We start from the raw sequence: 24491 nt of genomic DNA, 5'->3' as shown, positions 1-24491 counted from the left end.
GAAGATATTCGTGATATACTATATTATGATGATTCACTCCGTGAGGGAGTACATGGAAAACATTTTATTACAGCAGCCTATCTCTTACTATTAATGGATTTTGAGATCAGTTTATCAACAAACTAGAACCTTAAGAGAATATCTGCATTTAAGGCAATGGAATTTACTAGTCAAAAGTTTAGTTTACAAGATAACCATTGGCTATCAAATATCCTCAACAGCACAAACTCCTAGAAAATGTCCTCTGAGTTCCAACTAAATTCTGTCCCCCAGGTTCAGACAGTGACATAGAGTTACAGCATCCCTGCCCTGTGAAATGAAAACTTAATGAATCAGGCATAGAAGGAACTCTTTGATCAGACCTTAAACCAGGACACTCCTTTTTCTCATTCTCTCCCCCATAGGCCCTTCATTGTACTGACCAATTAAACCAAGATGTTTTGTTTACTGTCCCTCATTCTGCTTTAATTGGGAAAAATATTATAAAGGCTGAATTTATAGTTTAGGCTTCTAAGGATCATCAACAACTACAGGGGTTTCCAAAAAGTGAGAAAGTGATGAAATCATACATTTAGCAGAAATGAAAGAATATGTTGTTTCTCTTAACCTCTCTGTGCCTTGTCTCCTTATCTGTAAAAATAGTGATGATAAAAGCATCTGCCTCATGGAGTTGTTGTGACTGTTGAGTGAGTTAATCTGCATGAACAGCCTGGAGCAGGGCCTGGCATGTGTGTGGTACTGGCGGTTAATGTTAATGTTGTCATACCTGTTGTGTGTCTTACATAGTATTGAGCTTCCGTCTTCCAAATGGCTGTGTCCCCCCTGTAACATTTGTTCATCTTTTCCTTCTCCACTCCCAGGCCTTGCTAAGTGCTCATGACACAGTGTCTCAGAAAGACTTTGAACCCCTTCTCCCCCCACTTCCAGACAGCATCTCTGAGAGTGAGGAAGCAATGAGGATTGTTTGTTTGGTGAAAAATCACCAGCCTCTAGTAAGGAAACATTTTATCTTTCATTGTGAATTATACCAGGGTTAATCTTGAACTAAGTTATTTCTAGTAGCTATCTGTAGTAGCTACTTGGGCAGTCTGTCCTGTCTGTGGTTGTACATCTAGTTTGAGGCATTCAGAAAATCTGAGGACAATCCAGGATAATGACAGCTATAAACTGTATCTTAACAATTTTTGTTCATGCTTTCAAATTTATTATGTATATAATATTTTCACTAAGGAAAGATTTCTGATTAGTGTTTTTCTCTTCTCAGTAAAAGCTGTAAGAAATAAGACTATGTATTGAATTGTAATATTTGGCTCTCTGCCATGTACATATATTTCTCTTAATCCCATTGCAATCGCCTAAGTCTTTCTCCTCTGTTAAAAGGGAGCAAAGTAAGGCATTTTATTTTCTAAGAATAGTTTCTCTGATTAGGTTGTAATTATGGGACTTGCTTTATCTTTAGAAGGAGCTAAAGATACTTTTTTCTTGTTGATGTGGTTGGATAGAAGCCTTGGGAGGCAAAGGGCAGATGGTCTTTCCTCTTTGACCGCCTGATGGGACAGAGCCCTGTGTGGCTCCTCTCTTGTTGGTTGGCATGACTATCTTTATCTGAAAGGCCAGAATGAGGGAAGTTACCAGAAAAATGGCCACTTCAGATCAGAGAGGGATTCCATGGTTCTGACTCTCCAGGGGGCCACCATCAAGCGCCACGAGACAACAGGGGACATCCTGGTGGCCAGAGTCATCCACGGTGGACTGGCTGAGAGGAGTGGTAAGCAGGAGCAGCTGGATACAATTCTGTCCAGAAAATGGGAGACCCTTGATTGATTAATCTTCTTTCTAGGAAACCCCTCTTTCCTAACTAAGGCTGGGGCTTTAATAAGTTCCATTGCTTGGTTAAAACAATAAAGAAGGAATTAATAGATACTCCAGAGAAATCTTGCTCCTTCCCTTCATTGAGTCCTTTCCATTCTAGAAACCACATTAATCATATTCCCTTGGTTTACATTCTCATGGCAGCTCAAGGTAAGTATTATCATGCCATTTTATAGATGAGGAAACTGAGTCTCAAAGAGATAAAGTAACTAACTTGCCCAATGTTACACAGCTAGAGCCAGGATTCAGGCCCATCTGCCTTGAACTTTCCCCCTTGACTTAGCCTTTCTGCTTTCAAACAGGCATAGCTCTTTTCATCTTGAAGTCCCTTTTGCTTACACTTTCTACTTACTAGTGAATCAAATTTTCTGCCTTTCACTCCTGTGCTCCTAAAATGGGTATTTCTGTGCCCAGCGTCTTCACTACCCACAGTCCCTGAAGCCTGGAGCATGGATGATACTCTAAAATTCTAATAGTTAATACCCCAGAGATTTCCTAGTTGCTAAGTCCATTGGGCTTTCCTTCATCCTCTATCAAACATTTGATGCTATTGATCACACTCTTCTTGAAATTTTCATCAGCCTTGGTTTCTATTCCATGACATTACCTACTTTTGCTTACCTCTCAAATGTTTTACTACATTTTCTCTTTTAGAGACTCCCTTCTCTTTTTCCCTTTCACCTTTCATTTACTTATTATCCTGATATCTTTATTTTCAGTTCTATCTTCTTTCCACTGTTCTGTTTCCATTTTACAACATCAAATTAGCAAATATTTAAAAACTACCATCAGTTAATACCAAGTGTTGGTGAAGAAGTGGAGAAAATGGAACTCTCATGCACTTCTCATGGTGGCATAACTGGGAATAACCAGTTTGTTTTTATTATTCTTATTTCATAATACATTTTTAAAATTTAGAGCATGCTTGGATGAGTGAGTTTGTTAAACAGCTGTTGGGATAGCTATCTCTACTTCGCCTATTTCTCTGTGCCCTTCTTTTGTGTTCGCGTTTGCCTAGGGCTGTTATACGCTGGAGACAAGCTGGTGGAAGTGAACGGCATTCCAGTCGAGGGCCTGGACCCTGAAAAAGTGATCCATATTCTGGTAACATCTCCTCCTTGTTGTTTTTGTCCATGACTTAGTGAAATACCAAGGCCAAATTGGGCCCAGCAAGCCATGGTGTGTGTACTGTAACACCAGGTGCTTCTGGTCAGCCTTCTCTCTCCAGGCCCTGGGATCTCGTCTGTGCCGGTCCTCCTCTGCTGCCTGTGGTTCTGGCCTGCTTGGAAATTTCCCTTCCCAAGCCCCTCCTTCAGCCCCAGGAATGTGGCCAGATTCCCAGCTCAGGTCCCTTAACACCTGGGTTGCTCCAGTGGAAACCAAGCCCAGTGTGGGCAGAGAGAGACATTGGAGAGGCTGAACCTCAGTAAACTACTTCTTATTCTCCAATATTTTTATATGACCAAAACTGCTTAATATTCTACTTGAGGGTAATTTTGGGAAAAGAAAGAAGTCACCAGAGGGCAGCATAGAGGGAGGAGGCCCTTGCAAGCCCTGCCACTATCTCCTGGTGATTGGAGTTGGGAATTTATAAGCTGATTGTATGAGCCTTTGGTCACCTACAGATTCCCATTCTCAACCCTCAAACCCCTCCCTGAATCACAGTTGAGCTGTCACTGGCCATAGCAGCACAGCCTCTGCTCTTCTCCCCCTATGCAAACTCCATATGTGGGGCCTGAGGTTGATCATATATAGTATATACAGCAGTAGTTCTCAAACTGGGTTCCTGGGAGAACTCTAGGTTTTCACAGAGGTGACTCAGGGACCGAAGGGTAGTAGTATAAGGAGTATACTAAGCTTCTAAATATTTTGTATGCATTTTCTGCAAGGTTCTGCATGGCATAAAAGGTGCTGCAAGGGGAGCTTAAGGACATGCATGCCAGTTTTCCCCAGTACCCGTGGGCAGAAGGGCAGTGCTAGGTGGGATGTTCCTGGTGTAGCGTGATGCCATTTCTTGGTGGTGACATCTAGTTACTGGACCCTTGTGAATGTCCCTGTGGGAAGTTGTCATTGGACCCGGTCACATTCAGTTGCAACTGCATCTGCTGAATTCCAGTAACACAGAGTTTGTCATTTCCTCTCCTTTGACATTTTCTAGGCCATGTCTCGTGGCACAATCATGTTCAAAGTGGTTCCAGTGTCTGACCCTCCTGTTAATAACCAGAAGATGGTAAGAATTTGCCAGGCTTTGATACCAGGCCACAGGAAATCCCCACATAACAATAGCCATGACTGATTTCTGTGTATAAAGCCACTGTCATCTATAATGTGCTGACATTTGCTCAATACTATGTGGCATATTTGTCTAATACTGAAGAAGTGAGAGGCAAAATGTGTAAATGAATACAATAGAAGAGATGAGAATACCAAGAAGTCAAGAAGCTGCATTAAGAATGGTAAAAATGGGGCAGGCCACGGTGGCTCAGCAAGTAAGAATGCTTGCCTGCCAAGCCCAAGGACCCGGGTTCGATTCCCAGTGCCTGCCCATGTAAAAAAAAAAAGAATGGTAAAAACGAGTAAAAATTTCTCAAAGCTGAGAGACTCTATTCTCAAAGTCACTTTTGTTCATGGCCCTTAGACTCAATTTAGGAGGCATGTTCCCCTTTGGGAGGGTGGAGAGGAACAGTAGGTGAAAGCTGGGAGAAATGCTAAGTCTTGACGGGCAGGGAGAAGGGTTCTCCTGATGGCGCTTATGCGCCTTCTGTTAGGTGTACGTTCGCGCCATGACGGAGTACTGGCCGCAGGAGGATCCTGCCATCCCCTGCGTGGACGCCGGGTTGCCGTTTGGGAAGGGGGACATCCTCCAGATCGTGGACCAGAATGACGCCCTCTGGTGGCAGGCCCGGAAACTCTCCGATCTTGGTACCTGTGCTGGGCTAATTCCTTCTAACCACCTTCTGAAGAGGTAAGAATTCATCACTCCTGGACTCAGGACGGGGCTATCAGGAAAGTAAATGTTCTTCTCAGGCTTCTCTCGTCATTAAGATGAGGCAAAGAAAGAGAAACCGATGGATAAAAGCACGCACGTTGTGTGTTTACACACAATTTATATGTTTATAAATTGGTTTATAAATCCAAATGTAATTTTATCTATTTGCCCTAAGCATCTTAACTACAAACGGGCTAGAAAAAAGAGAAAGCTATTTGGAAAATGAAATTGAAATTTAAAAAGTGATTCTAACTCCTTCTATAAATCTTTGAAGGCTGAGGTGGGGCCTCAGTTACTTAATCTCATCCCACCACACTTGCCTTGTGCTAACCGGAGTTTGACAAAACCACCAAGGGAATGAGTGAAGATGAAAAGAGAAGAGGTACAAGGCTTAGCCAAAGTTAAGAGAGTGAGGAGAGAAGGAACTAGCAAAAAAACAAAGATTGAAAAGGAATGGCCCAGAGGTAGGATATCCTGATCAACTCTGCCCACTGCTGCTGATGGAACTGAGAACTGGGCATTAGGTTTAGCATTGTGGAGGCCATTGGTGGTCTTGATAAAAGTGATTTTGGTGGAAAGTTGGGACCAAAATTCTTATTAGATTGGGAGGAAAGAAGTAGTTGGCAATGAGCATGGAAAATCCTTTGAAAGTTTTGGTGTAAAGTGGAGCAGAGCAGTGAAGAAATAGCTAGATGGGAAAGTGGGATGATATGAGAGAGTTTTTTAGATGGAATAAAAATAATCAACTGGGAATATTCCAATCAAGAGGGACTTTTTTATTATATAGGAGAAAGAAGAGAACTGCTGTTGTTGTTGTCCTCTAGCAGACAGAAGGAGATGCAATCTGGTGTATGAATAGAGGGCTTACCTTATATAGGGAGCAGAGGCAGTTCATCTATAGTAACCATACAGTAGGGTGCAGCTGAGGGCAGGGCTATGGTGGGAACTTGTGAGGGCTCACTTCTGACCACTCTGTTTTTCACGATCGATGCAATCAAATGCAATGTCATAAACTGAGAGTGTAGGTGGGGAAAGAGGTATTGGAAAGGAGGGAGGAAAAAGCTTCAAAATTTTCTATGAGTCCTGCGGAGTGGATGGATTAGGTAAATTTCGTACAATCACCATGAAGGTCCATTTGGGATAAAAGGTCATGAATTTGAAGTGATTCTGGTCAGCTTCTTTGGGTGCAGGTCCAGATTAGACAGAGAGTTGGATTTACAGTAAATGAAGAGAATGACAAGAGAGTGATGATAATGATGTACCTTGGGATTTAAGCTGTCAAGGAGGGAGACGAGGCAATGAAGGGGTGAGTACGCTGAAAAGGAAGTGAGAGCAATGGATTAAAAGTTTCCACAGGGTCGAGAGGTTTTTAGAGTTGAAGAGATAGAAAGTATTGATTGGAGAAAGAGATGCTGGAAATGGAAATAATGGAGAGACTGCAGCAATTGGTAATGAAAAGGTCCAGAGTATGACAGTAGGAGAGAGTGGCTAAGGCAGGATGAGGGGAAGGTCATTGAAAGGCAGGAGGTCAAGAAACTGAGAGACCTGGGTATTAGGAAGTGTTATTTATGTGCCTAATAAAGTCATGGAAAGTTATGACAAATGGATATTTAGAGTGTGGGAGTGAGGAGGAGTTATCTAGGATCAAAAAATGGCTATTAGAGATTAGAGGGAATGATATTCAAAGTTGGGGGCTTCTAGAGAAGAGGGAGAATGGTCTGGAAGAGGCACTGAGGAGCAAGGAGGACACATACCCCACCTCCAGGCCAGTGGAAGAAGGGCCATAGTGCCGCGGTGTGCTGGAGCCACTAGCACAAGTCATTCATTGAAGTCAGGATGGTAACATGAAATCAGCCACAACGAAAGTATTTACACTACAGAAATTAGCAAAAGCTACAAATCAGCCCCCACATCCGCCTCTAAGAGCTGGTTTACCAGCACACCACTGGGAGTGGGAGAGGAAATGTCGACCTCTTGAAAGTTACAGGACCAGCAATAAGCTTCTTGTTCAGGTAGAACAAGAGGGTAAAAGGCTCCATCAAAGGAGAAGCTGAGGTCTGAGAGATTTTGCTGAAGATTTACTCTGAGTTCCTGGGATGTGGGCAAGGCTTTCAGGGAGGCGCAGATGGTCAACAGAGACTTATGGGGATTAGAGTGAAGAGGATAAAGGACGATCTGGGCTCTGGGGCTGATGGACAACACAGGGACAAAGGTCTAGTAAGATTAGTCCTTAGAGTCTCGGGGCAGAAGGCAGTGAGGAAGTTTGGGTGGAGGTTTTGCCTAGGAGCATGCAGAAATCATAGGCTCATTGGATTAGTACACAAATAAAGAAGAGAAGAAACAAATTCATTTTGCCTTTAGTGATTGCCATGTGAAAATATACTAGGAAAATAAGAAAGAAGTTTATTTAAAAGCAGTATGTCAATAGCTGATTTTATTTGCTTTAATCTGAGTTGGCTTTTTTCTGGTCAGTGGTCTTTACTGTCATAAAGGCAGCTTTATTTTATTCTTCAGAAAACGTTTCATGCATATTGTCCATGTCAGTGTGCTATTAACTCTCGGGGCGCCTGTGCACTGACAGGGGTGGCTTAGAGCCTGGGGGAGGAGGAGATAAGTGCTCAGTCACTCTGGATAGGTGAAGGGTGGCCCACAGAGAATAAGCAGAGTCTTCACAAATGTCCCTTCGGCACTTCAGGTTCCCAGTTCTCATTCAGAAAATCAGGAAGCCCTTTGGAGAACTGGAGGAGAGCATTTAAACCAAATCCAATGCCACATCTTCTTAAGGGGTCTGCCCAGAGTTGATGTGACTTTTGAAATGTCACTTAATCTCTCCGAGTCGCAGTAAATGAGGTACAAACAATTTACCTCTCTCCCACATCTCAAACTTTACTGTTTATAAAATTAACTCTGGTGCTTATTAAAATTCAGATTTCAAGGCCCCATTGTGATTCAGTAAGTCTAGGATGTGGCCCAGGAATCTGCATTTTAACTAAGTACCTCAGGCGATTCCCTGGTAGAGGTATGAAGAGAAATGTGCTAGAGACAGTGGATAAGCATATGAATATTTGTTGAGATATTTATAAGAAGAGTGACTGAATGCAAGTAGCTGAGTTCTTTTTCACTCTCCAGGTAGAAAGATCATATTTAATTTTGGAAAATAGTAGAAGGATGAGGAGGAAGGCCTCTCGAAAAAGACATGTTGATGGAGAATAATACCTGCCTAAAGGAGTGTGGAATCGCTGTATTGTAAATTTGGGATTAGATGGTGAAGGTTTATACCAAAGTAGCAAGGAATTTTGGCAAGTGGACATGACTTGGCTTGGAGTGAGCTGCCCTATCCTCTGGAGGAAACAGAAACAATGTGAAGGAATCCAGAATCTTTTCAGGAGGACATCAATTATTAACTGAGTGGGAATGAGTCACCAGGCACTCCTGGAAGAAAAAGGCAAGAGTGAAGGCTAAAGAAGGAGCTGAGAGAGAGAAAGAAAAAAAAGAACCCTCTGGATTATAGGGTAAACTAAGAGTAGCCAAAGGAAAGTACTGAAGGCTAAAATGCAGGAAATGCTGATATTTAGTGGGATAAAGGAAGAAAGAAGCCTTACTTTTTCACACTATTCAAAATTTTTTATGTGCATATGTTAGCTCTTCAAACAATTAATGGATCAGAATGCCTAAATCAATTTGGGGAAATGTGAATAAACTCTAGATTTTATCAATGTCAGTTTCCTGGTTTTGATATTGTATTACACTGTAGCTAGGCAAGATATCACCATTCAGGCAAACTTTGTGAAGGGCACATAGAATTCCCTACACATTTTTTCCCCATTCACTGTGAATCTATTATTATTTAAAAATAATAAGCTTTTATATTTTGGGTTAAAGAAAAAAAGAATGCCTAAATCTGACCTATACTAATTAAGAGTTTACAGCAAGATTTCACGTATCATTTAGTCCTCCCAGTTCCTTTAACATGCACTGTGTTCTAGACAGTTCTTTTTTTTTCAATATTTATATTGGGAAATCTTCACACACATACAATCCATCCATGGTATACAATCAATGGCTCACAATATCATGTGTATTCATCACCATGATCATTTTTAGAAGATTTGCATCACTCCAGATAGATGAAAAAAACTCATGCATCCCCTAACCCCTTCCTCTTACTGACCACTAGTATTTCAATCTACTCAAAATTTTTTTACCCTTTATTTGCCCCATTATTTATTTATTTTTACCCATATTTTTTACTCATCTATCTATACCCCAGATAAAAGGAGCACCAGACACAAGGTTTTCACAATCACACAGTCACATTGTAAAAGCTATTAGTTATACAATCGTCTTCAAGAATCAAGGCTACTGGAACACAGTTCAACAGTTTTAGGTACTTCCCTCCAGTCACTCCAATACACCAGAAACTAAAAAGGGATATCTACATAATACATAAGAATAACCTCCAGGATAACCTCTCGACTCTGAAATCTCTTAGCTACTGAAACTTTATTTTGTCTCATTTCTCTCTTCCCCCTTTTCATCAAGAAGGCTTCCTCAGTCCCATGATGCTGGGTCCCGGCTCATCCCAGGAGTCCTGTCCCACATTGCCAGGGAGATTTACACTCCTGGAAGTCTAGATAGTTCTTAGCGCCATTTTATCAATAGGGAAGTAGAGCTCAGAAGTTAGGAGATCTGTCCAAGATCCTTAGGAAAAGATGGAATACAGAAACCAAGGTCTTCTAAATCTCAGTCTCATGCTAATCAGATTACACCATAGATATCTTTTGCTGCTCTTTCTAAAGTGAGAAAGGTAAACTAAATTGGCCCATCTCAAACTCTAGTGTGAATTAGAATAACAGAATGCAGATGCCCTAGCCTTAGCTTTAGAGAATTGGATTCAGGTGCACTCCAGAGTCTGATAATGCCTCAAGTAAATTGGTGCTTTTCAAATTTTAATGTGCATGTTACTTACCTGAGGACTTTGTTGAATAGAGACCCTAATTGGGAAGGTCTAGGGAAAGGGGCTGAGATTCTGTGTTTTAAACCAGTTCCCAAATAAATCTGATGTTGCTGGTCTGGGAACCACACTTGAAGTAGCAAAGAATGAAATGAGCTTCAAGGTCTACTCTTATTCTACCCTTTACAGTTAGAATAAGGAAAGAGAAGACCAACTTCTCTTAGAAAGTTGCTTTGGGTATGTGAAGACAAGAAAGAGGCTCAAAGAAATTGCTGGAAGGTGACCCAGGGGAAGAGGACTAGAGGTTTCAGATGTCAAAAAGAGACAGGGCCTTGACCTGAACTCCAGGGGTAGTTCTAGTAATAAAAGGAAAAACAGAAGCATCTGAAGGAACTGTAGAGAATATCCAACAGTCAGAGAGGGAAACCAGATCATGTTATGAAAATCCTGAGACCAGCTAAGACAGGCTAAAATGCATGAGAGGCAAGGTACCATGCATGATTTACTGAAGCTCTGTGGCATACGTACACAGGGTCATGGGTCAGATTTTCACTCTAAGTCGGCATTTCTCTCAAAAGATCCTGGGAGGGAGGAAATGTAATGAGAAAGTATATGCAGTTGAAGAATGTGTTTGACAATGCATTTGGAAAAGAAATCATCCTTTTAACGAGTGGAGGCAGAAGAACCCTGGGAAAAGATCTGTCTGTGGTTGTCCTGGGGTCTGTTTCACCTGGGATATGCTGGGTTGATTTTAACCTCCCTCCTGATGTATTTTCTTTCACATAGGAAGCAACGGGAATTCTTCTGGTCTCAGCCTTACCAACCCCATACCTGCCTCAAATCGACCACATGTGAGTGTGCTGATACTTCAAACCCACTCTGTGCATGGCAGGGAAGCCTACTCCTCTCTCCTAGCTCTGGGTTCCTACCCAAGAAAGGATCTCTCAAGATCCCTTGCCCCAATAAACTCCCTGGCAGCCATCTAAAGTTCTACTCTGGACATTATTTCCTTTGGATGTAGAAGAGTTTGGTTTATGAAAATGCAAAAATACTTGAGTCATGACTCCTTAAGTCATCACTCCACCCCAAACTTGAAGTCCTCAGAGATCTCTGCAGTTAGTATATATGTTATACATTAACTGAAAGCAGACCTATAAAGCTGCACATTGAGTTTAGTTTGGGTTCTATCAACTTAGAGGGGTTAAATTTCACACTCATCTGAAGCTCTGATTAATGGTTGTGTGTACTTTAATGAATAGATATGGGACTCAATTATTTATAAATGATGTTTGTTCATGTATTAGTTAGGGTTCTCTAGAGAAACAGAATCAACAGGGAACACTTGCAAATATAAAATTTATGAAAGTGTCTCACATGACGGTAGGAATGCAGAGTCCAAAATCCACAGGGCAGGCTGCGAAGCCGATGACTCCAATGGATGGCCTGGATGAACTCCACAGGAGAGGCTCACCAGCCAAAGCAGGAATGCAACCTGTCTCCTCTGAGTCCTCCTTAAAAGGCTTCCCATGATTGGATTTAGCATCACTAATTGCAGAAGACACTCCCCTTTGGCTGATTACAAATGGAATCAGCTGTGGATGTAGCTGACGTGATCATGACCTAATCCTATGAAATGTCCTCATTGCAACAGACAGGCCAGCGCTTGCCCAATCAGATGAACAGGTACCACAACTTGGCCAAGTTGACACCTGTCCCTAACCATGACAGTTCACTAGACAATATTATTACTCAAATGGCAGTGGGGGAATGGTTAGTAAAAGGACTCATGGTGGCAAATGCCTGTGAACAATTTACTGCTTTAAAGGATGCCCTGGCTTGGCAGAGGCCTGCTGGAGCCAGCTGAGTAAGCTTCCGAGATTGTGGTCGAGTGGGCCCCTGGAAAGGAGTGAAGGAAGGGAACGTGGTCCCAGGAGGAGGGAGAGGGGCATAAAGAGGAAACTGTAAGGAGACTAAAGACGACAGTACCAAAGTCAGAAATTTGTCTAGAGTGAGCCCTCATCCACTTTAAAATATATTTTTTAAAAATATTTTTTTCTTTATATTCCTACTGAAGAGACATGTTGACATCTATAAAGACATTTTTGAAAGAAAACACTCTTATAATTTCTTCATACATACAGTATTTTCATACTATCTTTCAGTTGTGGATACATATTTTACATGGTTGTAGTAATAGTGGCAATACACTTTTCATCTTTTTTTTTAGCTTAATATTTTTTCTTAAGCATTGTTCACATCATAATCTTCACAGTGATAAAATTTATTTATTTCTACCATGTTTTGAAAATTTTGTTTACAAGTTGGATTGAATGAATTCTTTAATTTTTTTTCTATTTCAATTACCAAAGGTATATAGAAATGCTGACTAGGGTTTTAAATCAGCACCTGGTAATGAGTATGACCATGTTCAACAACTAATTAATTAATCAATTTGAGTAGCTTAAGTGTAATTTATATTCGGCCTTCTGAAGAATCCATCTGAAAATAGTTTTCAGCACCCTGTTACCCTTCTCTTAAAACTCCAAGTCCGGGAATGGTCTTTAAAGGGTCACCTTTCACAGGGAATGTCTCTGATGGAGTACAATCCTTTTCTGAACTATTAGTTTCTTTTCTTTCCAACTATCATAGATAATGTTGCAATAAATATGGTTTTATATCTTTCTGCTCTGCTTAATTCTTGCCATTGGGAAAGAAAAGCTCAGGAGCAGATCAGGAGCTAGGTTAGGAGGTATAAACAATTTTATTGATCAAAAGCTAGTAAGTTCGTTTCCCCGTGCCTGCCCATGCAAAAAAACAAAACTAGTGAGAAATTTCAGGCGTATGTTAATTTGCAGATGGTTCTTGAGAACCTATTAATAGAAGATGCACTTACAGTTGATCTTATGTTTCTCCTTTCTCTCTTTTCTTCTTTCCTTCATGATTTACAAAGTCCTTAAAATGTGCTGTCACAGTAATTCAGGAATGAGTAGAACACGATCCTCTAGAGTTCATTGGGATCAAAGGGAATGAGGTTGCCAGAAATGAGTAGATTCCCATTTCTAACAATGCTCATGAATGTATTGGTTTTTATAGGTTATTAATGTATCATTAAGTTATTAAATAGCTACTGGGTTTCTAGAGAATAAAACCTGGGAATAATTAATTAAAATAACATTGCACCTTTGCTTTTCTTGTTGTAAGTAAATCTGAGGACATTATAGCAAATTGTGTTTCTTTTTTATTTTTATTTTTCTGCTTCATTTGCTGTACCCAGTGAATTCTATGGAAGAAGGTAAGAAACAGTGTTTAGAAAATACCTCATATCCAAAGTATACTGCTGTTTTCTTAAAATTCACTTCAATTTAGTTCAGCTATTTATTGAACTTTTCCTAAGTATCTGGTAGTGTGCTAATCACTAACACCCTAATTTACAAAAAGATGTCAATCAAGAGAATGCACAGAAAGCATAACACTGAGAGGGATAAAAGAAAAGAGAAGGGACATTTAACTCGGCACCGGAGCCTGATACCACACTGCTTTGAGGACTCAATAAAAATTGTGAAACTGATGAGCTGCTTTGCGCCAATTACTTTGCATACATCATCTAAAACTAACCATATGAGTAAATTGTTACTATTATTTCCATTTTATGGATGTAGAGATTGAGGTTCAGAGAAGGTAAAGAAGTTGTCAGAGGTTGCAAGCACTGCTATCTGGATTCAAGCTCCCTTCTGAAAGGTCCTACCCTGGGGCCAGATGGGACTTCCAGTTCTTCCTTCACCCTGGCCATCTGAATAGCTCATCATGATGTTAAACACACACACACACACACACACAAACACACAGTGCTATCTGCTTGCAGAGGGGGGAAAACCGAGGAGAGCAGTCCATTAGCTACCACCCACAATTCATCACTGAAATTGGAAAGAGAGATGAGAGAACTGCAGAAGAGTTGCCTTTTTTTTGGTGCATGGCCCAGGATTCGAACCTGGGTCTCGCACATGGAAGGCAAGCATTCTACCACGGGACCACCTGTGCATCCTAGGAGTAGCCATTTGAAAATTGACCTGCAAGTCTAGGGCTCCAGCCTCCTCTGCTCTGTGTCCTCTGAGGATGGGAGAAGCATGTGAAACAGGCAGGGATATTCATTTTGATCAATATCTGAGATAGACCTTGAAGGATTGCAAGCAAAGAAGATAGCATAAGCAAAGTTACGGGGTGAGAACAGCCAGGCTGCTTTGATGACAGTGTAAGATGAGCAAAGGAGAGAAATGGACAGTAATCTCCAATGTTGGGTTCAGTTCATATTGTGGAGGGGTTTGATGCAAGGATGAATGGTTTTAAAAGCTATAATTGTTTGTGTCCCAGATAAAGGTAAAAATAGTACCTTTATTGAGCACTCATCATGTGCCTGAGCTTTCCATGCATTATTTCTACTAAGCCTATCCTAAGCAGTAGGTATTTTCACTCTCCTCATTTTACAGATAGAAAACTGAGGCTTAAAGAGCTAAGCTAACTTGTCCAGCATTTGAAATATTTAATAATTTAATATTATATAGCATCTCATATCAAACAGTTTCATTTAATAGAATAAAATTTTTTGGTCTCTCCAAGTAAGCAATAGTTGTAAGGCAATCTGCATTTTTTTGGTATAAAACTATACATAAGGAATTTTGTTTTTAATTCTGATAAATTCTAAGTTCTCTTTTTCCCCTTCTATCCTCTTTTCTAGAAGATGACATGAAAATTGATGAGAAATGTGTGGAAGCAGGTAATATTTCTTTTGAAAGATGTATTACCAGAAGAAACGCGAAACATTTCAGCTATAGATTTTCTCAAACACAGTCTATCAAAGGGGCACCTGCCTTCCCTTTGCTAGAAATGTGTTAAATGAACCTCCTTCTCCAAAGTTTGTATGTTGTTCTGGAATTTGGAAAGAGAAGCATCGCTGTGGGAATGCCTCAAATCTCCTATCAAAGTTCTAGAAAGTGTTCCAGGAAGCAATATGCTGGGGAAAATCTCAGGAACACTAAGCAACACTGTGGAAACCCCCAAGCCCTTTGAAATATCATAACATAATGTGAAATCAAAATATATGTTTTGTAATTAAATCTGATACCATCTTGTAGTAGATTCTAGTATAGATAAAAAATGGTTTTCCAAAATTTGAAAAATGTATATGAAATTTTCCACATTACTGCATTTTATTTTATTTTTGTAAATTGGGAGATGAATTTTCAAATCTAGTGACAAAACTAAAATTAGCTCAAGATTCATTACAGCTTTGTTTGGAGACTAGTTGGAAGGTCTTTGTTCAAATAGCAGAAATTTGCCTTGGTTTTATGAGATAATCTAGTTTTTAGAAATTAAAGACCAATATGAAATCTTTAAATGGTGGGTATTTCAAAGAGTCACATAACTTCCCAGAATAATTGCAGATAATGCTTGCACTATATTTATTTTACAAGTGTACTTTCTGTTTTTTAAAATTAATTTACAGTATATTATTTTCATTCTATAATTTTAACTAAAATTTTTGTATTAGGTAATAGTCCACAGAATTCAAAATTTAAAAAAAACTGCAAAAAGTATATTTGGTAAAAGGTTCCTCTTCACTGTTCCCAGTTTTCTCAGTTTCTTTGGAATTCCTCCAGACACATTCTGTGCATTTAACAACAAATGTTTATCTGTTTTCCTCTTCTTCCCCAACTATTACATTTCTTTTTTTTTTAAACACAAATGCATGTACTCTTTGATGGTATGCTATACACACTTCTGTTCCTAGCTTTTTTCACTTTCTGTATATCTTGCAGAGGACTGCATCTTAACACATAAAGAACCTCTTCATCTTTTTTTTTAAACCACTTTATTGTATTCTATTCATTAAATTATCGTGCACTTATACAATCACCTATTGACAGACATTTGAGTTACGTCCAATATTTTCTATGATAAACAGTGCTACAATGAATAGCTTTATAAATACATCATCTCACACCTGTGTGAGTTCCTTTTAGTTACAGCACTGTCTGATCAGTGTGTGCGCTGATAATATTGCTACATAGGTCAAATTGTCTTCCATATACATTCTGGTTCTTAATCCTTAATGTTCCTTTAAAGTACTAACAAGAATTGTTTTAACTAGTAAGGAAGTTGGTTTACCTCCGATCTTTCTCAGTCTAACAAGCCTATTCAATGAAGCCATTCTTACACCCATCCTTTCCTGCCACACTTGCCTTGTTTGTGGACCCCCAACTCTTCAAGCAGAGCACCATGTCTCCTAAGCCTGCAAGCCACCTTTGGGCTTCTTCCTTCCTTCCTTCCTCCCTTCCTCCCTTCCTCCCTTCCTCCCTTCCCCCCTTCCTCCCTTCCTCCCTTCCCCCCTTCCCCCCTTCCTCCCTTCCCCCCTTCCCCCCTTCCCCCCTTCCCCCCTTCCCCCCTTCCCCCCTTCCCCCCTTCCTTCCTTCCTTCCTTCCTACCTTCCTCTCTCCTTCCCTCCCTCCCTCCCTTTTTTCATTTCTTCCTTCCTTTTGCCATTTCTCTTTCTCTTTCTCTCTTTCTTTTCTCTTCCTCTCTTTCTGCCTCCTGCTGCACCCCTGCTTGTTATCATATCCCAAACTACTTAATGCCATGTGCTTCTTTTTGTTCTAGTGTCTGCCTATTCCTCTGCTTTTATAGATGGTATAGAGACACTGCTGACTTGACCTTGGTTTACAGAAAAAGAAAAAAGAATGATACATGTGCAGAAGCATAGGGACTGGGAATCAGAGTGTTAAAAATAAATATAGACAGTGTGGTTTATAACATAATGACATTTTTGTGGGATTTTTCTTTGTTTTGTTTTGCCTCCATGGAAAAACCAAAGACGAAGAAACTTTTGAATCTGGTAGGTACAAAATGGACTTTGGTACTGATTTTTAAATGAATATTCCAAAGTCTTGGCATATTTGGAGATGCAAAACAATAATTATTTAAATGCATCAACAGTGTATTGTGAGAAATTGGAAATTTCACCTAACCCAGTGTTTCTCAATAGGGCAGCACTGTCCCCTCGGGGCCATATTTTGATTGTTGCAATCATTGGGGACATTGCTGGCTTTTTAGTTGGTAGGAATCAAGAATGGTAGGTGAGAAGGTCCTGCAAAATGAAGGGTTGGCCATAGTCCCACATATCTTCTGAACATCCTGTTGGACAAAACCTATTTCAAATATGAATGGGTATTTCTTTAATATACAATAGTAATGTAAATTTTCACAAGAAATAACATGAAGAGCCCAGTGGTTTAAAAGATGGTCACTATGGAGAGAAAGATTCAAACAAAAAAAGACATTGCCTTGCAACCACCCAGTAATTTATCAATTCCATATATTCTGTCTACTCTATTCTGAGAGTAAATAAATTGGAAAATGAGGAAATTATGCTGAATTTTTTTTCTTTTTCTTCAATATATTATTTGAAATTATTGATGACACATGGTATCATAAAATGTCTCTTAGAGTAGTGTTTACATCACTAGTAACCAAATATGTCCCATAGAGTATTTTTGAAATTATGGTAAATTGTTGGGGAAAGTTAATATTACCCACACCCTAGAACATTATGCTTACTCATTGTCTCCATTTCATCTGTCTATAAATTTCTTTGGAACATTATCCCCATTTCAATTAAGACAATTTCCCTTTTTTCTCTTCTCATATAAAAATAAATCTGGCCTGTCATTACTTATCAGAATACTTCTTTTTGTTCATGTCCATCTGTTCCTCTGCTCTTCCATTTTCTGTACTTCATATAAGGAATATTTTTTGATCTTCCTTTAAATCCAGAGTTCTTCATTTTAAGTAGGTGTAAGCATCTAACAATGTCTTTGAGAAAAGTCATGCCAAGCATTTACTTTGAAATGCATACTATTTTTAAAATAAATTACTCCCTATTTTTTCCTTTATATTAAAGGTAGAGCATTCTATTGATATTTTAAAATTGTATGTTTCGTAGTACTAGCTATGAATTTTATTTCACCAGAGCAGAGGGATTGCTATAAATATGAGTTTTAAAAAGAGGGCATTGAAAGGGGCACAGGTGTTCAGTGGTAGAATGCTCACCTCTCATGCAGGAGACCCGGGTTCGATTCCTGAACCATGCACCCCCTACCCTGAAAAAAAAAAGAGGGCATTGAGACTGATGGAGTTAAGAACCACTCACCTAAATTATTTACTTAATGTTTATGCTGTACCCAAATGCCTTATTTTCTATTAAATGGTTGGCATTTCCTGGACCCTGACCATGCCAAAACAATAATAACAAGAAACCCTCAATTAATTAGTTGGCCTGTTTGGGGTAGTATAATTATATACAGTTTCCTCAATGGTTGGGATTGGTTTAGGTTTTAATTTTTCTGAATTATAGCCATCCTTCCTTGCTTTGTTCAACTCATCATTTTCCTGGCAAATACTGTTCATGCAAAAGCTGTGGTTGGGAATCAGGGGTATTTGCAAGTTTGAGAAAGGACAGGCAGTGTGATAATGTGGTTAAGAGGATGGACTCCAGAGCTAGATTGTCCAAGTATTAATCCTGGATTAATTACTTGCTAATTGTGGGTCCTCTGGCAAGTAATTTAACCTCCCTGTCCTTTATTTTCCCCATTTCTAGAACGGGAACACTAATTTACATAATATAAGTAAAAGTGCTTCCCCACCCTCTCCCCAGCCCGAAGCAGCAACCACTATTCTACTTTCTGTCTCTATAGATTTCTCTATTTTGGACATTCATATGAGTAAGAATCAAATAGTATGAGGTCTTTGTGACTGGCTTCTTTCACTTAGCATAATATTTTCAAGGCTTGTCCATATTGCAGCATAGGAACATTATTTTTTAAAAAAATCAGAATATGTCATGGTTTCAAAATGTGAAGAAAGTAGAAAATAGCTTTCTCTGTATTCAGTTCCATCTCTCTTCAAGGGGCCTACTGGAGATGGAAACGTGTGCTAGGAAGGATGACACTGGGGCCAAGCCCGCCCGGTGCACTTCCACTGTCCATCTGGCAGTGGGGGCAGCAACGTGGCCTCTGGATAGAAGGAGAAAGAGAAGGCTCAGTCAGTTGCCTTCCTCTAATTTTTCTCCTTCACTCCCCACTTTGCGCCAGCTAAGTAGACAACTAGATTAAAAACCTACAGGAGGGCAATGCAATGGTGGCTCAGTGGCAGGATTCTCACCTGCCATGCCGGAGACCTGGGTTCAATTCCCGGTGCCTACCCATGTCAAACAAAAATACAAAAAGGAAAAGCCTGCAGGATAGTCTTGGTAAGCCACTTTCAGAAAATGCTGTTTTCCCTGAGTTGCTGAGACAGGTGAGGTGAGTTTCTGGTCCCCCATTGTGTGTTGTCTTACTATGATCATTTGCCTTCATTTGATGGGTAACTTGCTTAACTTTTTCACGTCTGTTTCTGTACATACCTATATATCCAGAGGAGCTTTCAGAAGGTAATTTTTTTGTTTTTATTTCCTGGGTAAGCCAAATAGAGCTATGTGTAAGATCTTTCAGTGCCTCAAGGTAAATACGTAGCAGCATAACTTTTAACATGAAAATATGATATTTTACAGGTGAAATCAATGATTAAGTATTGAATTTCATAGAAAATATTTAAAAACAAACAATGAAAGTAATTAAGCTTTATGAATATATCGCTAAGTAAACATTTCCTTTTAAATTTACTGGCATATTTCACTTAGAAAAATGTGTTTACTTACCAAGCGATGGAATTAATATTGGTATGATTTCTTTATATTTTGAAATGTACATTAAAAAAAAACACAAAGGTTAAGGAAAAAGAAGTTGGGTATGTCGGTTCCTTCTAAATGGTCTCTCTATATTATTTCAATGATCAGAACAGAGTTGTATAAACATAAAGTTTGATATAAGTAAAAAAAATAATAATAATTTGAAAATGACTTTTCCAAACAGCATTTCCTTGCAGAAGGGCCATTCTCTCCAGAACATCAACTAGTTCCATCCCCCCCATCCCATATTATCGACAGCCCCTTCCTACATAAAAAAGTTAGCGTGGGCATAGCCCAAACACCCCTAAAGAGTGGGAGAAACATCAGATGTGATGGTGGAGTTACACAGATACGGTAGGGTTTAACAAATGAGTATGATTGCTGAATCATTATATTGATATTTCTTTTAGCCTCCAGTATCTTGGAGCAGCTAGTAGTAAAAGCCTAAAATGGTGGAATTGTAACCCATACCAAACTCTGAAATCTGTTCTACAACTAATTGTTGCTCTGTGCTTTGAAATTTATTGCTTTTTTTATATATGGTATTTTTCACACAAAAAAGAAAAAAGTCGATTGTGATGAATGCGCAACTATAAGAGGATCTCGTGAACATTGATTGTACACTTTGGATGATTACATGATATGTGACTATATAGTAAAAAATAAATAATTTTAAAAATAGCATTTCTCGCTGGAGTTTATGACAATTTTTCTGAGCCCCAATGGAAGCAGAGACAGAAATTTAAAAAGGCTCTAGAGGTTTCAGAGCCTCTGGGCAGTTTCCCTCACTTTTGTTTTCCTGATTCCTGGTCAGAAACAATTGGCAGTCATAGAATAAATACTAATTTACAGAATGAGTCAGTTTATAATGGAGTAAACCAAAATGCATATCTAACAAAGAGATTATAAGAAACACCCATAAACTAAAGCCAAAGCCAGGTAGGCACTTTAAAAAAAAAATCAATTTTTTTAGGGTATGTATAAAATTATATACTCTGTCTTTATAGGTTTTTACTGTTACTCAATATTTTACTCATAATTTCAAGCCAGCCTAAAAGTGATTTTTGCTCTCTCCCTCTTTAGATAGAATACATTCAGTGTAATGCTAACATTGTGAAGGGTGTTTCAATGTAATTTGATGCAGATAAATAATAGAATGGAAAGTGCTCAGGGCAGTCCTCAGTGAGCTGTTAAAGTTAAAATTCAGCTGTATTGCATTCAGCTGTATATCTACTGAAATAGTGTCATTTGAAAACTTGAAGATAATTTCATACATTTGTTCCAAGTGAACTTTTTTCCTCCCCATCCACATATTCTGCTCCTGCCATTCTCTGTGTTGCAGGCAAGGATGAACTTGTTGGCTATGGTCAGAAGTTCTTTATCGGTAGGTGACAATAAGAGGTGGGTCTTTGTCCTTTGCCAAGTTATGTTCATACCAACCTGAGTGAAAGCTGCTTTTGCTGATGGACATTTCCAAACTTTTTCCTTGTCTAAGTTTTCCTCTGTCCTTTTTTCTTGTCAGTCTTCTTATCTATTGAACGTTCATTGTGCTTTATCCACTAGGTATTTTTCAATTTTTCCTTGGACACAAATCTTTTCTTTCTCTTCCAAACTGTTCCATAACCAATTTATCTTCCTCTAAAGAGACCAATTCTCTAATTACCAAACGTACCCTTTTGTTTTGGTTATAAAATATGGAACACTTTACGAATTTGCCTGTGATCCTTGTGCAGAGGCCATGCAAATCTTCTCTGTATCATTCCAATCTTAGTATATGTGCTGCTGAAGCGAGCACCAAACCACATTTCCATAATCTGTCATCTGGGTAAAGTTCTCTGAAGGACCAGGCCCTGCATGTTTAAAACCCCTCAGGGCTGCCTCCTTAGTGACCCATTCAACCTGGAGTCAGTGGAAGGAGAGGGGGCTGCAGGGTCTGTAAACTACTAACTACTATGTTGGTTCTCAAGCCTGAATGCCCATTGGAATGATCAGAGAAGCTTTCAAAACTACAGGTCACCTTTGAGTCTCCCTTCCTGCCAGCCTCCCTTCAAAGATAATTCAGCCCTAAAGCTTTGAGGTAGGGCTGAACAAGGTAGGCCTTTACACAAAGGTGGGGAAGAAGTAGCCAGGTGGAGTATCAGAGTCTGAGTAGGGTGAGAAGGACATCTATGCAGGTGTTGGTGGTGGCCTGGTGCAGCTTGTTGGAACCAGCATAAAGTAGGGAGGGTTGGAGGTGGGGGCAGTAGTGACAGCCTGGCAGAATTGTCAGAGCCCAAACTGGGTAAGGAGGGCATCTTTGTCAAGGCTGTGGGAAATCAGAGCCTCAACAGGGCAAGGAGGGCATCTGAAGCTTAATTTGGGGGATTAGAGTCTGAGTGGGGTGGAAAGGGCATCTATGTGGGGGTGTGGAGGAGGTAGTGATGGCAACAACCCATTATGGTATGTCAGAGCCTGATTAGAGTAAAAAGGGGGTCCATATTGTAAAGAAATAGCGGTGATGGAAGATTGGCTCCATACAGAGGGAATTGATACAATAACTAAATGTTTTGAGAATAATAAGAATCATATTTCTCACTGCTAGAGAAGGAAGTTACAAATATGGAAATGGGGAAGGCTAGAATGAACTCATTTGAATTGGATTAGCATTGTAGGTATTGGTTTTAACTCATAGTTTTCAATATATATAGATACAAATGTGTGTGTGTTTATATACACACATATCGTCCATAACTCCATCTTCTGAGAGGAACTGGAAGCAGCAAGCCCCACTAGAATGAGCACTCCTTGTGGTTCAGGTCTTGGTTTCTAAATACCACTCTCCACTAAAAGTAACTAGGACTCCTTGGAGAAATCTCTGTTTTTGAGATTCAGGCAGGGAAATGATAAGATGAACCTGGATCATGCTGTTAGGTCAGAAAGAAAGTACTCAGAGGATAATAGGGAGAAGTCAAAAAGATTCTGAAGCCAGATCAATGAGGGGGCAGGATCCCACTGACCATATCAGAGACAGTTAGAGCATCAAAATACATAATCTTGGTAACCCATTGAATAAATCTAAGATAAAAAAATAAATGAAAACATGGGAAGAAGAGAAAGATTTTCTTAGAGTAGAATGCCAACTAATACATGTAGGAGAATAATTTAATTAGAAAATCATCCTTTTGCAATCAAGATGGACATAATTAGCTCAGACAAGAATTTCAACAGATGCTAAAACTAGTGGATGGAAGCTTGTTAAAGTTTAATGGAAACCTCACATTTAATAGTCTCAAATAACCTGATTTTGATGGATGTTTAGGGTTTAAATAAAAGAATAACCTTGTTATAAAATTACACACTAAAATATCCAGAGGTAATTTGGTATCATATCAGCAATTATGGAAAGTTTCAGAAAAAAACTTTTATTACTTGTATAATTCTTACAACTATTCTGTAAGCTTGAAATGAATTCAAATAAAAATATTTTCAAAGACTATAAAGCCCCATTCTAGGACAATTAATGCAGAACTTTGGGAAGGATACTATGGCTCCAGGCTTTCTCTTCACTGTTAGGAAAAGAAAGAGAACTTGTTGAAGATGTGGAAAAGGCCGATTGCGCATGTGTGTATGTGTATGTGTGTGCATGGTTCATTTCCATTTTTTGGTCTTTTTATATGTACATTTCTTATGTGGATGCACGTCTCCATTTCTTGTGTCTCCCTCTACGTTAAAGCCTAGATATGTGTGTAGCTGCATCTGAAAACACCAAAAGGCTGTGTGATTTGTTAGGCAGATTAAGCAGGATTCTAGGCATTTGAAACTTGGGACTAAGATGGTCAACTCCATCACTGAATTACACAGTTTCAGGCAATCACCTAACCTGTTGTTCTAATTTATTAGCTGCTGGAATGCAATATACCAGAAATGGAATGGCTTTTAAAAAGGGGAATTTAGTAAGTTGCAAGTTAACAGTTTTTAGGCTGTGGAAATGTCCCAATTAAAACAAGTCTATAGAAATGTACAATCTAAGGCATTCAGGGAAAGATACCTTGATTCAAGAAGCCCGATGAGGTTCAAGGTTTCTCTCTCAAGTGGAAAGGCACATGGCGAACATGGTCAGGGTTTCTTTCTCGGCTGGAAGAGCATATGGCGAACACTGCATCATTTGCTAGCTTCCTCTCCAGCTCCCTGGGAGGTATTTTCCTTTTTCGTCTCCAAAAGTCATTGGCTGTTGGAGTCTCTGCCTCATGGTTCTGGAGCGTTCTCTGTTGTAGCTTTCTCATGGATCTGTCGTTCTTCTCTACTCTCTCATTGAATCTCCTACTTTCTCCGGAATGTTTCCTCTTTTTTAGTTTTCTGGTAAAGTTTTCAAGACCTACCTGGAATGGGTGGAGCCACATCTCCACCTAATCTAGTTAACAACCACTCTTGATTGAGTCACATCTCCAGGGAGATGATCTTATTAAAGTGTCACACATAGAGTACTAAATAGGGATTAGAAGAAATGGCTGTCTTTACAAAATGGGATTAGGATCATAACATGGCTTTTCTAGAGTGCATACATTTTTTTCAAACCAGCACACCTGTCTATATCTGTATTAGTGTTCTCCAGAGAAATAAAACTGACAGGAGATATATATGCATACATATATGTGTACATATATGTAAATATTGAGGTTTATTATAGGAATTGGCTCACATCACCATGTTGGCAAGTCCAAATTCTGTAGGGCAAGCTGCAAAATGAGAGCACAATGGTGACGCTGAATTTCCAAGAAGAATCTGCTGGCTAAAGTAGAAATAGAAATGTTTTCTCTTCTGGGTTCTGTTGTCTTCCAGATTCTTGCTCCTCCTGTAACTTTCTCTTTCTCTGTCCGGATTCCTTTGCTTTAGGGACTTCAGCCTCATTCAGTTTGTGCACA

General features: G+C 39.5%; 1 protein-coding gene and 1 non-coding gene across 3 annotated transcripts in view; one reads left to right on the top strand and one right to left on the bottom strand.

Annotated features, from left to right (window-relative positions):
- MPP4 (MAGUK p55 scaffold protein 4) overlaps positions 1–24491 on the top strand; it is a 46014-nt gene that overhangs the window by 5398 nt on the left and 16125 nt on the right. Inside the window, exons 5-15 of one of the 2 annotated variants that reach the window (XM_077152003.1) lie at positions 861–992; positions 1687–1768; positions 2891–2976; positions 4031–4102; positions 4641–4837; positions 10602–10666; positions 13090–13107; positions 14548–14586; positions 16681–16701; positions 19279–19293; positions 20933–20974. In XM_077152003.1, the coding sequence (XP_077008118.1) occupies positions 861–992; positions 1687–1768; positions 2891–2976; positions 4031–4102; positions 4641–4837; positions 10602–10666; positions 13090–13107; positions 14548–14586; positions 16681–16701; positions 19279–19293; positions 20933–20974 (769 nt within the window). The remainder of the gene's footprint in view (positions 1–860; positions 993–1686; positions 1769–2890; positions 2977–4030; positions 4103–4640; positions 4838–10601; positions 10667–13089; positions 13108–14547; positions 14587–16680; positions 16702–19278; positions 19294–20932; positions 20975–24491) is intronic. The other variant, XM_077152004.1, reaches the window with a different exon arrangement.
- Positions 21279–21385, bottom strand: LOC143678461 (U6 spliceosomal RNA). Its single transcript, XR_013173270.1, has one exon. It is a non-coding gene; the product is annotated as a U6 spliceosomal RNA (small nuclear RNA).

This window comes from Tamandua tetradactyla, chromosome 3, assembly GCF_023851605.1.
Source record: "Tamandua tetradactyla isolate mTamTet1 chromosome 3, mTamTet1.pri, whole genome shotgun sequence".
Classification (NCBI taxonomy): domain Eukaryota; kingdom Metazoa; phylum Chordata; class Mammalia; order Pilosa; family Myrmecophagidae; genus Tamandua; species Tamandua tetradactyla.
This window is presented reverse-complemented; position numbering and strand designations above follow the sequence as displayed.